The 14,986-nt window shown below is 44.1% G+C and overlaps 1 protein-coding gene across 13 annotated transcripts in view; it reads right to left on the bottom strand.

Annotated features, from left to right (window-relative positions):
• The window catches only part of LOC139059136 (uncharacterized), a 484,552-nt gene that overhangs the window by 137,438 nt on the left and 332,128 nt on the right, over positions 1 to 14,986 (bottom strand). For 3 of the 13 annotated variants that reach the window (XM_070537107.1, XM_070537101.1, XM_070537108.1), the window contains exon 5: positions 11,312 to 11,385. The exons of the other annotated variants lie outside the window; for them this stretch is intronic. In XM_070537107.1, the coding sequence (XP_070393208.1) occupies positions 11,312 to 11,385 (74 nt within the window). The remainder of the gene's footprint in view (positions 1 to 11,311; positions 11,386 to 14,986) is intronic. 13 annotated transcript variants of the gene reach the window in all.

Genomic DNA, 14,986 nt, shown 5'->3' with positions numbered 1-14,986 from the left:
AGAAAAGTCCTCGCATGCTGCGACATGCTTCCGAGCGCACTTTTTTTTTTCTGAAAGTAAACCGTGCATGTAGTCTGCGCTTGTGCTGTGATTGCGGTTGCGTGCCCGGCAAGCCTTCATTGCCTCAGAATGTGGATTACGTTGATGCCAGGATATACCTAATACGTGCTAGGTGCCCAATTGCTGCAGCAATTACAAATCGGGGCCGAAAAAGCGTGCGTTCATGTTTCCGCAAGATCAATGAGACAATATTGGGTGCCAATGCTACGGCAAAGAAGAGAAAAGCTGGCCGCTGCGGGATAAGGCAGCTGTTTCGTCGTGAACAGCTGCACGAATGTTATATATCTCCATTGCTATACTCATTTGAGGTGTTGTAAATAGGTGAACTACGATACTTTATGTAATAATGCCTCAAAAGCGAAATTATTCGTTTAGAGCCCAATCTAGACTGGAATAAATATATCTGTCCCGAATCTGAAGTAGGGCATACCAGTGAAGTTGTCATATGTGTTATGGTGCAGTGCTAACATTTTGTTGAAGAACTCTTGTGGTCGCATGAACGTCAAACTCTTTGACGCCGACGATACAGCAAGGCAAATAAGTTACTCTGAAGAAACGGGCAGCACTGTGACTTTTCAATGTAAGCCATTCTCCTTGTCATCATTTACCCGAAATTCGTTCTCAATCCTAAGGCTGAACCATTTCATTTTTCATGGACGCGCTTTTAAATAATGCAGCGCGTGAATAGTTTTGCGTAAATAAAATAATCTTGGAACACCATTTGTTCACTGCGGGCCATCTGCTCCACTGTGCAAAAAAAAAGCAATAACTGCACTATGGTTAACGTTGCCCATAAGGGCGCGATCCCTTCATTCAACCCGTATCCCCGAGCATGCCGCCGGCCTCTTCTCCGTGACGTCATTCGCCGAGTGCTCAGGCCTTTCCTTATCTAGGTGGCGTTGGCCCAGCGCTCCCTAAACTCACTCCTGAAAGAGAGGGAGAGAGAGAGAAAGGGAAGGAAAAACTGGGAGGTTAGCCAGTGTAAGTGCCGACTGGCTACCCTGTGCTGGGGAAAGGGGTAAAGCGAATAGAAAAAAAAAGAGAAAACAATTTTTTTCCCTCCTGAATTTTGCAGGCACTCGTCTGAGCTGTGTGACTACAAGACTGTGAAATGTGCGCGACATCGTTTTATGCAGATATGATGACTCATGCATGTAGCGCGTCTAAATGCAAATACGCATATTGGACAAAGTTTATGTGATAGCGCATTGTACTATATATTGTAGCGTTCCTAACTAGAACGGCAACAGAAATGACATCATCTAAGTGAGACGGGTGTCGTCCGCCATTTTATTCCAACTTCTTCCTTCTCACTTCTCCCCTAGCACCTTCCTTCGTCTTCTTTCATGCGTCCAGCGCAGACCGCTTCACTCTTCCGGATTTCTTTTAATTACACCTCCTGGGGTAATACTTGAATACGTTTCCAATAGCGGCGCACTCCGTTTGGCCCGAGGCTCCGGCGTACCAGACATTCTTCAATATTCCATGCTGGCATGCAGTCTTAATAACTTGAAATGGTCCGCAATATTTTGAATTTGAGGGCACAGCTCCTTTCCCCTTCTTTTTGAGCTCCGCGAAGTCCAAATGAATTACTTCGAACGGGATGCTTGAATATTCAGGGTTTGTCATAACGTCTGTCGATTGCTTGAATTTAACTTTGTTCACCTGGCAGAGGTGGCATGTGCGGATGTAATGGCTGATGTCGTTTTTCATGCCCGGCCATGTGAATCTCATGAGCAATTTCTTATAAGTGCGCCAGAAGCCATCATGTCCACCCGATTCAGGGGTGTCGTGGTATAGATGAAGAATCCTTGGAATCATAGTTGGTGGTACGTGATACCTTCCATTGATAAACTGGAGCTCTTCTGTACCTTCCCATAGCTTAATATGATTGATTGTATCTGGATTATTGCTTGATTCCTGTACAAGTAATCTTGATAGTGCGTCAGCGTCAGTGAGGAGTGGGCCAGGACGGTGCGAAATTACGAAATCAAATTGTTGCAGATAGTTCACCCATCTAGCAATGCGGCCTCTTGGCTGGGCCATGCTCAGAAGTTTAGTCAATGCTTGATGGTCCGTGAAAAGTATGAATTTGGCACCTTCCAGGTAAGTACGAAAGTACTGCATAGCTTTTAAGACGGCCAGAGTTTCCTTTTCTGTGGTACAGTAATTGATTTCGGCGGGTTTCAGGGTATAGCTGCAGTACCCCACGACGTAGTGTTTGGTTTGATCAGCTTGTTTGGATGGCTTCTGGTATAGAACTGCACCGGTAGCATAATGTGATGCGTCCGTGTTTAGCACGAAAGGCAAGGAAAAATCCGGTATTCGCAAGATGGGGTCCGACGATATTAGTTTTACAAGCTCACGATAGACAGCTTCGCACTTCTCGTCCCAATGAAAAGGCACGTCTTTCTGAGTTAAACGTGTGAGGCACCTTGTTCTCAGTGCGTAGTCTTTGATAAACGCCCGGAAGTGTCCTGCAAGGCCAAGAAAAACGCGCAGGGAGTGCACATCATAAGGCTTTACCAGCTTGGAGATTCTCTCTACCGATTCTTGCTTGGTGCTTTTAGTCTGTCCATCAAACACCCTGCCAAGAAATACTACGGTATCTTGAAAGAACGCACTTTTCTTGAAGTTGACTTTGAGTTGGGCAAGACTGAGGGCATGAAGAACTTTTGAAAGATGACTACGGTGTTCGTCCTTTGTCTTTGAGTAGATGATGATGTCGTCGATGTACACATTGCAAAATGTGCCCAGGTAAGGTTTCAGAATGTCCGTCATAATCTTCTGAAACCACGCAGGGGAGTTTTTCCAACCAAATGGTAGGCGGTTGTACTCAAACAAGTCAAATGGGGTTATGAACGCGGTGTACTTCTTCGTTTCTTCACTTAGTGGAATCTGCCAAAAGCCCTTGCAGAGATCTATTCGTGAAAACCAATGGCAACCACCGGTTTCGTCAATGATGTCGTCGATTCTCGGCATTGGATAAGGTATCAATTCAGTTTGACGATTGAGAGCCCGGTAGTCTGTGCAGAGGCGGAATGTCCCGTCTTCTTTAGGTGCAATGGTGATAGGAGAAGCAAATGGGGATACAGAAGGCCGGATGATACCTGCGTCTAACATTTCTTGCAACTCCTTTTTCAGCCACACCTTTTTATCTCTGGACATATTATAGGGGGTTCTACGAACCACTGTTTTATCTGCGAGCACGAAAGGAACGACATGGGATTTCATTGCTGGAGGGTAGCTTCCTATGCATATAAGCTCTGGGTACTTAGTCTTGATGTCTTCGTGGTGAAAAATTAGCCTTGATACACTAGGTTCTTCACCAGGGTCTTCTGTTCTTATCGTGTCTTCGGCCATTACCTTGTCATCCCAATAGAGGTTCATCTTAAGTTTTTTCATGTCTGGACGGGACAAAAGAAAATCGTAGGTGACATTGGGAATGGCCAATACGTCACTGGTAATAGCATTTCCTTGAAATTCAATAGCCAGGGTTACCCATTCGCTATGCATGGTCACTGACCCATCGTAGGCTTGGACACGCAATGTTCTACCAGCGTGCAGACGGCTGGCATCCACTCGAGTCTTGTTGATAATAGATACCGAAGCTCCACTGTCAACGAGAGCCTTCACTTCAATGCCATCTACCTTAATGGGGGCGTACAATAAGCTTGACGACACCAAATATACTGTCTCACTGAAGCTCTTTTTCTGGGGCTTGTGATGCACGGTAGACAGATTATGTGGAAGTAGGTTGCCGTGAACTGCGGTAATTGGTTCTTCACCATCCTCACAGTCATGATTTACGCTTCCCAGAGATTTGTTTATGAAGGTGTGTTCACATTCAGTTGACGGCAATGACTCTAGATTGGAATCAAGTTGCTCTGTTCTACCATCTGGCTGTCTTCTCGATGTAATTCTTGGCACTGAGGTCTGTAGAAAGTTCAGAAGGTCATCAAACGTTCTTGGACCTTTGAGCTGGACATGACTACGGATCTCGATACACAACCCTTGCGTTATCAAAGCTACAACAGCAGAAGACGACAGCTTCGGTTCTGCAGAATACAACAGGCGACGCTTCTCAAGACAGTACTCAAGCAGAGAGCCACCTGTATAACTGAACCGCAGTGCCGCATCCCATCTTTCTACTGCGTTGCCTTCGAAAGCCCCTAAAAAGTTGCTTTTCCACAGTTCCCAACATGTTGTTCCATAATCCATGAGTTGCACGTCATACCATTTTCTGGCTATACCGCCCAAATAGCGCCGCATATGCAAAATCTTTGTGTCGTCGGAGTGCCACAGATTCTTGTCACAGGCGTACTCGAAAAACACAGCCAGTAGTGTGCATTTTGCGATTTTCCTTCAAAAACATCTGGTTCAACAATACTTCGTGCTGACTGCTCTCGACTAAGCGCTTGGACGAAAGTTCTCATTATTTCGATCTGTTGTATAATGTTCCTTTGCAGTTCCATAACACTCAAGTCTAGGCTCACCTTCCCGGCAGGCGTTTCCTCTTTGAGGGTGCCACGTCGTATGGGTTCCAGAACGAGTTCGCTCAGTGTCTGCAGTTGTAGATTCACTGTCACCGATCCTGTTTGCACGAGGGCTTGGCGGCTGATTGCAGCTTGTTGCAGTACCACGTTGATCAGCGCGGTAGAACTAACTTCAAGAGGAAGGTCCGTCGCTGGCTCACCGTGCACTTGGTATCGGGTGAACACAACAGACTCTGATGACGCCTGGTCGACGAAAAACGTCACCCGCATCGCTGGTCTTCGAAAACTGTCGGCTGCGCCAAAATGTAGCGTTCCTAACTAGAACGGCAACAGAAATGACATCATCTAAGTGAGACGGGTGTCGTCCGCCATTTTATTCCAACTTCTTCCTTCTCACTTCTCCCCTAGCACCTTCCTTCGTCTTCTTTCATGCGTCCAGCGCAGACCGCTTCATATATCATAGTCACGTGCCATCTCCTTCGTTCCCTATATCTCCCACTTCCCTTTACTACAGTGAGGAGTAGCAGGCTAGAAATATGCTCTCCAGGCCAACCTCTCCTCCTTTATCTTCATTAATATCTCCTCCTCTCTCTTTTTCGATAATACTTGAGTTGGAGTTCCTTACTTGCTGGCGCTCTTAGCAGATATTCACTAAAATAATAAACGTTCTTGGGGAATAACCTTGAACTCACAAATCAGTTACCCGAAGAGCAGTTATAGGGTATTTAGAACTATCCCAAACTGAAGTGTAATCAAAACTTCCCATACCAAACGTCATTAGAGGTATATTTGCAGTAGTCTTCTCACCTAAAGAATTATCGAGAACTTTTGTGATCGACGTAGTTTAGGACCGACGCGACGGCGCATCTCGAACCGTCGGGGTAGACGTAGTCTCTTTCATCCTTCGTCAGTCAATTCTTTCATGCGGCAAGGGGGTTCTCCGACCGCGGATTCTGTTAATGCAATATCTGAGGCACGCACGCAGCCGACCTGCAATTAGCATCTCTGCGGATTCGGAAAGAGCGCGAAATGGAGTCTGGTTCTAAGTTATTGGGACCTCGCTTCCCAATAAAGGGATTTAGCCGCACGAGGCGCGGAATGTTTGACGCGCGAAATTCTCCGATGTTTTGCCTGACTTGAGTTAGTGCAGATGCACTCTCGGTAGAGATTCGGTTCTAGAACGAACGTCCACAACTTTGCGGTGAAAAGAAGCAGCAAAATAAAGAGAAGCGTAAGAGTGCGGGCCAAATGATTCAGCAGAGTCATCAGCGTCATTTTCAATCCATACGGCCCAGTATTAACGCTGGGCCGTATGGATTGAAAATGACGTTTGGTACACATCAGCAATATCGAAGTAAACATCAGCAACATAGAAGATATAATAAAGGCAGTGGAAATCTTCTATACTGATCTCTAAAGTACACAAAGCAGCCACGATGCCTCCATTCAAAGTAGTAATGAACAGGTTAGAGAGGCTCCTTCAATAACTAGCGGTGAAGTTAGAAGGGCCTTACAAGACATGAAACGGGGAAAAGTGGCACGAGAAGATGGACTACCAGTAGATTTAACTAAATATGGTGGAGACATAATGCTTGAAAAAACTACCCACCCTTTATACGACCTGCCTGTCGACATCAAGTGTTCCATAATTGAGGAAGAATGCCAACAGCATAATAATTCACAAAAAAAGGAGACGTTATAGAATTGATAAAATATAAGCCCATTGGCTTACTTCCAATATTACGTAAAATGTTCACCAAGATAATTTCTAATAGAATAAGAGGAACATTCGACTTGATACAAGCAAGGGATCAGGCAGGTTTCAGGAATCGACACACTACCAGGGATCACATCCATGTCATCAATCAGGTAATCGAGAATTCTGCAGAGTTCAATCAGCCTCTCTTTATGACTTTCATAGATTACGAAAAGGCATTTCATTCAGTCGGGATACCAGCAGTCATAGTGGCATTACGTAAGCATGGAGTGCAGGAAGCTTACGTAAATATCTTGGAAAGTATCTACAGAGATTCTACAGCTTGCTTAATTCTCCAGAAGAAAAGTAAGGTACCTATAAAGAAAGGGGTCGGACAAGGAGACACTATCTCTCCAACACTATTCACCGCATGCTTGGAAGAAGTATTCATGCATTCATGGTAAAGATCATTGGTGACTATATCAGCAGCCTTAGGTTTGCAGATGACATTGCCCTGTTAAGCAACACTGTGAACGAGTTACAAGTGGCTGAGGTCCTTAACAAAGAGAGTGAAAGGGCGGGATTGAAGATGAATAGACAGAATACAAAGATAATCATGAATAGTGGGGCGAGGAAACAATCGGTCAGGATCGCCAGTCAGCCTCTACAGTCTGTGAAGGAGTACCTTTACCTAGGTCAATTAATCACAGGTAATGCTGATCATGAGAAGGATATTCATAGAAGAATCACAGAGAGTCCCTGACCATGAGAAGGAACTTCATAGAAGAATAAAAAGGAGTTGCATAGCATACGGCAAACATTGTGAGCTCCGGACTGGAAGGTTACCGTTATCATTGAAAGGAAGGTGTACAACCAGCTCATTTTACCAGAGCTGACATAAGGGGCAGACTTCGAGACTGACAAAGAAGCTTGAGAACAAGTTAAGGACACCGCAAAGAGCAATGGAACGAAGATTGCTAGACACAACGTTAAGAGACAGAAAGAGAGCAGTTTAGATCAGAGAGCGAACGGGTATATATGATATTCTAATTGACATCAAGACGAAAAAGTGGAGCTAGGCAGGTCATGTAATGCGTAGATTAGATAAGCGGTGTACCATTAGGGTTACAGAATCGGTGCCAAGGGAAAGGAAGCGTAGTTGAGGACGGCAGAAGACCAGGTGGGGTCATGCAATTAAGAAATTCGTAGGCGCTAGTTGGACTCGGTTGGCGCAGTGCAGGGGTAATTGGAGATCGCAGGGATAGGCCTGTGTCCTGCAGCCGTCATAAAATAGGCTGATGATTATGATGATGACTGCAACTCTATGAACCGCTTCCTTAATGTGCCGTACCGAGTGGCGCAGGAGTTCCTGCTGGACAAGTGCCCCGGAGCACCTGTCCAAACAGTGGCTTTTGCAAATGTAGGAGAAAAGTGCTTCAACGAACGAGCTCGGTCGTTTGGTTCGAGTGATAAAGCCTTTTCGAGAAGTGGGTACATAGCAAAGGGCACAGCCCTCCTTTTTTTTATTTATTCCAAAATTCGGTGCTGTGGTAGCATTACGTCGTGACTGGTGGTCGTGAGTGTTTTGTTTTTCTTGTCCCAGGAATCCCCTTAAAATAAAAAGCATACATTGTGATTTAATGCAAATGTAGTGCGTTTCAACACTTCATCAACGTTTCCAACAAACATTAAGCCACAGGACTTGCACTTCACCTCCTCATGTCTGCTAGTGCAATTTCTGTAATGAAATCAGCAGTCATTGCCATATGGGCATCACGAATTATCTGGGGATGCGGCAGCTCGTACAGACAGCAGGGTGCCTGCCATTCCAAAAGGTGCCTGCAGGAGTGCCGTGATCTCGTACTGAACTAGTCTTGTACGTACTGAAACTGAGGAGACCGGAGCAGGGAGCTATATATTTTCTGATTGCAGACAAGGCATTGCACTCCCTGAAATAGCTAACAAAGTAATGTCATATCGAAAACATGTTATGCTGAAAGGTTTCCGTCAGTTACGCGAAACGTAATGTAGTTCTGTGGGCATTCCAAGCTGCAAACATGCGGCGCAGGATTCTCGTCTCCATCCTACCCAGCCGTGAAGCAGGCAACAATGAAATATATATCTTTTTCAGAGAGAACAGACGCGTGTGAGGCTCGACAAAGCAGGTATGCGGAGTCACAACGTGCAATGATGCTGACTGGCTTAACCAATCCATCCTGTGGGAGCCTGTATGCACCTCGTACATAAGCTCCACTTGGAAACGTGGTTTAGCGCATGTGCGTGTGCGCGTATCTTGTGTTTTGAACACTTTCAAAAATGTTTCATTAACATCTTACATATTTTTCGCAAATTCGCTGTGACTTGTTTCCAGTGAAAACTGAGATTCACATCAACCATCAGAAGAATTATAAAAAAAAACTGAATAGCCGCGTTGGCACGCACGTCTTCTCTAAAGCACGCTACCGCTATTTAAATCGCATAGAAGCCCAGTCCATCGATTCCCCTTTACGCCTTTCGTAATGACTGTAAGCTATCTGGCAGTCCTGAAAACCTGTGCCTCCCGGTACTGCACACGCTTTTGACTTCCAAATATCTTTCGGATCTCAGTTTGGTCTTCATGGTCACAAGCGCTTCTCTTCGAGTCAACGACCATTTGCTTTAGGCACCCCTTCAGCCTTAGTAAACAGATGGAGACTAATGTTTTTTGGAGTGTGCCGCAGTGCCTTGAAAGAAGGATTGCAGGTTGACTCTTTACTCACTTGGTCATGCAGCTGTAAAGCGCTTTCTCAGGGAGAACGCAGACGGACGGCTTCTGCTTCACCCTTGAGCAAAACAAAGAGAAATTGCACGCTGTTGTGTTTGTACATTACCACGCGTTCTTTGTTCATGCCGTACTCCGTCGTGAGTGTTTGCTCACCCCTGCACTTCATGTTCTTGGGTTTACCGAAGTTTTTTTCCTACAGACATGAGCGTTTCCATAAACATGTGCATGCTGCTTTCCCGCAATTTTCGCGAACCATCACAGAAATCTAGGCGAGCCTTGCCAGATAATATGAACTGCAGCTTTGGCATATGTCGACCCTGCAGTGCTTTGACGCTGGTTTTCAAAGTTCGCTAGCAGTCGCTCTGCATGAAACTTCGGATCTTTGATTGTACGGAAAGGTAAAATGATTGCCTGTAAACGACAAACAGTCTCGAAGGTGGGAAAGATTCGCCCTTGTTATCAGGTCCAGTTACACATAAACAGCGTAAATAAGAGGCGGATTGAGAAACGACACCATCACAGATGTGCTAACTTCAACAAAGGGTTTTATTACATTTACACAAACGTTTGTTAAATAAGTGCCTGCGTCGTCTCCTTCCTAAGTCGAAGGCTTGTTTGCGCCATTTAATTGAAATTATAGAAGTTTTCTATTCGCTTTGATACATATTTAAAAAATTGTTTGTATAGTGTTAGCGCCTTCTAATCTGCTCCATGGTTCAGGGTTTACATTTTATTGAGTTATCTATTTATTTAAAGATACCTTACAGGCCTCAAATTGGGGCATTTAGTAGTGGGCCAGTAGAGAGAACGTGCATAGAATATATGGCGTAAATAAAACAGCAACCGTTTATGTGACACAACCATGACTAAAAGTGAGGTGGAAAAGCCTTAATTCACGAAGCACTAGTAAAAAAAGTTAGCATCGTTCATTGTGATGACCCTCATTTCTATGTGAACTGTTTGCATCGAGATGGATGACCATATTCTGAATGAAATTATCCTAATTGGACATTTCTATCACTAATTAACAGTTATAAAGAAGATAAATAACTGCTGTCTTGCAACCAGAAAACGACGCCCGCGGACACGTTTTTGTTGTAACAGTGCGAGGTAGTGCGCAAAATGCACGAAGATTACGAAGCACATAAAAACGCACTTTATTGCATCCGGGAAGTAGAAAGAGCAGCGCAGACTGTATAAATATTTTACTCTAGTCAAAAAAAAAAGAAATAGGGGACGAACACTGGCTTTTTCAAATAAGGAGCTACGTTTTAGAGTGGAATTCCTCGTGTACACAGTTATACGCCATTTTAGGGTAGAAATACTTGAGGTCAAGCTATTGTAAATCAAATAACTACTATGAAAGGTCGATAATTTTCTAGGGGTATTACAGGTTGAACAAAAGTGAGATCTAACGCGCTGTAAAGAGATAATATGCATTTTTTGTAAGTACCTGCAGGCGTTATACATGTAGGCTTAAAGTGCAAGAAAGGATACAATGCAGATGACGATGACGACACATAAAGCGCACATTGTTGTCATCCTTTATGTTTTCGTCTGTTTTGCGCTGAAGGCTTTCACATACAACTCGCATCAACGCTAGAAAAAGCCTGTAATTATTCCCTAGCACAATGGCTTCCTGACGCCTTTAATATGAAAACAATCCTTTCTAAAATATTGCAGTTAAGGCAGCAGACGAATTAAGCGAGCTGTAAAGTGAAGTGGGCGGAAAGCAGCATGGCATTCTCAGCAAAAAACAACTTTGGGTTTTGCATCTCAAAACCACATTGTGATTATGCGGTATGCCGTAGTGACAAGCTCTCGATAAATTGCACGGTACACGAACCTTTTCTTGTATCTGTCGTGTCCTTTGTAATCTTTCCTGTCCCTTGTAATTGGGACGCTGCGGACCGTATTGACCGCGCAACCTCATGATCGCACCTCTGAACGCACAACTTAGTTAGTCTGCTTTACCAACAGTTGTACTTCAGGCAGGACGCTCGCAGTTGCAAAAAACAATTTGTTCTGGCGTATCCACGATCTTGCACAGGCACGACGAAGCGCGCAGGCATGCAAATGATCGCATAGCAACAGACCTAATAATATACGAACGCTAATGATGTGTTGATCTATAAGGATTTACTGCAGCCTCATCTGGGGTCAGCATAGCTAATCGAGTAATTTTTTACTCCTTTCCACACGTGAGCATCAGCTCAGAAAGAAAATAAAGGACCGCCCAGCTAAAAAGCAATTTGCAATCTAATTGAGAGGAACATTTTGAGTTTGAACACTCACCCGAAGCGAACCCGCACCGGTGCACATGTCTCTGGAAACTGGAAGCTATAGATAGCCGGGTCTTGAAGATAGCTCTAAATTGGTGAACCATTAAAACGGATGTTAGGTAAATGGCGCAGTAAGAGAAACTTGGGAAAGAAAACTGAGCGTGTGCTCAAAACGTTCGTACGTGGTCAAGCATCATTAAGAACACAAATAACGCAGCTCCACAGATATGAGTTCTCGAGAGAGTTTGCTATTAGAGTAAGTAGCTTGAAAACCACCGAGGCAATCCGGCTATTCCAAATTTCTTCCCTGGCTTCGTCAAAAACTCAGCGTTAAAATTTTCACACTTTACTTGCGTTCCTGATCAGTTTCAAAAAATGTATACATTGATTGCTCTAGGTTTTACTGCTCCATGCAGCAAAATCTATTACTACACAGAAAAAACAGACACTAACTTCCAACGTCCTTGTGGGCGCGACAGGAGGTCGGTATTATATCCAGTGCCAGTTAGCAGAACATCAGTGTAGGGGATAGCGTGCATGGAGAGCAAGCAGCGGTGAGAATTTTATCGCCAACACGCATCACTCAAAACTAGAATTTGAAGTAAAAGCAACTAACGTTCCCCAATCCTTGAGTAGCTGACAGCCTCCATGCGAAGACGTCAGATTTATTTAAATTCAGTTTTTACTTTCTTCCTACATCAAAGAAAAATACACAATATCTAATAACGAAGAGACAATGAATCCAAGGAAAGCACAGCAAAAATCATGTTTTAATTGAAATGTAGAAATGATATAGTAAAATGAAATTTATTTCAACAAAGAAACAGCACCGATGACCTCCACATTACGCGTAAGATGCTTTACCGTTGAGCTACGGTGACGGCAACTCACATGTACTCATTGTTGTGTGCCTAGATATGTATGTACATTTGAAAAAAAAATAAAAAATTACGATACTCCCTAATGCGAAATTTGAGCGCAGCTCTATACGTCTTTTCATCTCGCGATATATTGCGGCGATAAATCTGAAAGAGACATGTGGCAGCGTCAGCAATCATCGGCAATCTCATCTGCGGGTCAAGCGCGTCGGCTTTTAAACACGAATCGTCGAAGGTTCCAGCGTAATCGCAGGCGCCGCTTGGCTGCCAAAAATGACTATACATTTAGCGTCGCGCGTACAATCAGATTACAAAACAAACAGTTGAAATAAACGCAAGCTAGACGAAACAAAGCTAATCAAACAAGCGCTAGCGAGAGCGGATGCGAGCACACGATAGTACGAAACTAGTGGTCCGGCCGAGACCAGATACGAGTACGAATAGAGAGGTCGGGCGAATCTGGACGACACCAGTTTCCCGAGCGCAGGCCACTAAAGCAGCCGCTCTCACTGGTCTCCGCCGTGCACCGCTCGCGTCTTTCATAGGACTCAGGTGAAACAGCGCGAAAAAGACGAGGACACAAGGAAACAAATACCACAGACAAGCGCTGACTGCCAACTGGAAGTTTATTTGAAAATCACCGGACATTTATAGCTTTCATCAGCATAGGCATGCGCACATCATTCACAAAAACATCTGCAAATCATCATTTTCATCTTTCTTCCAAAAATGTTATTTCTTTTCCCGACAAGGCAAGAGAGGGAGTGCTCACACATTTTTCGCCTTCCTTTCTTATATGAAAGGCCTCTATTATCTCCCTTTCCTTCTTGCTCTTTCCTTTCCCTATGAATTTAGTCTTTTCAAATATGGGGGTGCATTGACACTTGTTACAGTGTCCAGCTAAATGACTCCCATAGCCATTCTTTAGGTTAGTGCTGTGCTGACGAGCTCTTTCATTGATCTTACTAATGCGTCTTTCATCTCCCGCTCCGCGTTCGCTCTTTCATCTTTCACTGTTCTCGTTCGCTCGGTGACGCTGGGAATGCAGACACTCACCGCAGGAAGGAGCGCTTAAGAGCTACGCTCTAAAGACCTCCGCAAAGAGTGTTTGCGAGCTTCACTATGGTCATGGTGATGGATATGGCACGTACTTTTGACTGATGCCATAACGCAGCAGGTATACTTTAGGCGTAGACAGCTGGCAATGGACCATTGTTTGGTACTTCAGGCCATCGAACGAAGGTTTTGCTTCCACCAGCGGCAAGTTATTTTTTTCATTGATTTTATATTTACCTTTACCTCGAGTTTTGTACGTCTACATGTCAATTAAAACGTGTTAATAATTTCAACTATACTTTCCTTGGCTTGAATGATTGTTGCTTTGACATGGATATGACTAAGAAAAATTGGGACCCTCGGTTCCATTCGCCCCCTTCTCATTGATAGCCTCCATCGAGATGTTTCTTCTGATGAAAAGGAGAAGCACAGATAAAAGAACATTGAGATAAACAGTTCATCGAAAGAAAGCTTTTAAGGTAGTTACCTTCCACGACAGTGTGAGAAGCTATGCTCTGCCACGCTCAAATGTGGGCTGAATACCAGTTAAGGAATAGAAGCTCTATACCCGCCACCAAAAGTGAGCGCGACGGTAATATCAGCAAAAGTTCTTTATGATTACCGCGAACGAGAGTTAAACATTTCTCCATAAGAATCGGGTGCTCTAGTCTACAGTCAGTGACCGTAGTTAACGAGATCTCGATCATCGAGACGTGCAGGTGTCATTACGCACCTGCTGTGCAGCACCTAAAATATTACATTGTGCAACTTGAATGAAACACAGGAATCCCTACTGTGGCATTTACGTCCTCGGCTGGAAGACGCATGGGGCCTAACGGAATAAACAATGTCTAGCGTCGTATTGTCGAAAACCATATTCCACCTAGTATAGATTATTGAGTGCAGTTGACCTGATGCAACTAACCGTAAATTCGCAAGTAACCTTCGACCTCTATTTGCGTTTTATTCTTTTCACTTCATCGTTTGTGCACTATTCCTATTCCTCGCTGATTCTCTTGCTTCTATCCGATCTCTTTTTTTTTCTTATATACTTATGCAACAAATCCTATGAAGTCTTTGATTATTATTGGACATGCCTTGACCTTCGCAATTTCCAATTGGCGTTATTATTACATCCCATCGTATGTTGCCTTCTCAGTGCGCAATCACTCGCTCCGTAAATGCATATTGGCGTATATTTCTGTTCCACAGCATCAAAAACGGCGCGCACACCAAATGAGTCAATATTCTGATTCTTCAAAATATCATGTTTTCTTTCCAGAGAATAGGTTCTGCAATAAGAGGACCCTATCTTGTAGAATATATAAAGATACGCACATTTGAGGACAGCTACCGAGAAACCAGGTTGCTGTGACGGATGCCTTTAAGAAAAATAATACCACATAGAGATATCACAGCTTCTAGAGCCTATAGCTACTGTCGTAGCAGAAAAAAAAAATCACCAAATAGCGTCAACTATACAGTCGTTCCCATGGATACGCGAGGCACATATAGGGTGTGTTGCAATTCTGGCTAGCATTGAAGACTGCATACGTTGACAGCTAAGAAGACAGCTCCAAGCCAACGTAATGAAATATATCTGGACTACATCTCTGCGATGTGACTCCACCTCGTGTCGACAAGGAAAAGCTAAGAAAAGCCTCTATTGGGACGATACTTAAAAACTTTGCCAGCGTGAACCTTGGAAAAAATACAACGTAGTTTTCATTGAGCGCTTCAAAAATCGTGACTAG

Source organism: Dermacentor albipictus, chromosome 4, assembly GCF_038994185.2.
Source record: "Dermacentor albipictus isolate Rhodes 1998 colony chromosome 4, USDA_Dalb.pri_finalv2, whole genome shotgun sequence".
NCBI lineage: Eukaryota > Metazoa > Arthropoda > Arachnida > Ixodida > Ixodidae > Dermacentor > Dermacentor albipictus.
Note: the sequence above shows the minus strand (reverse complement) of the source record. Positions and strands in the feature narration are given on the sequence as shown.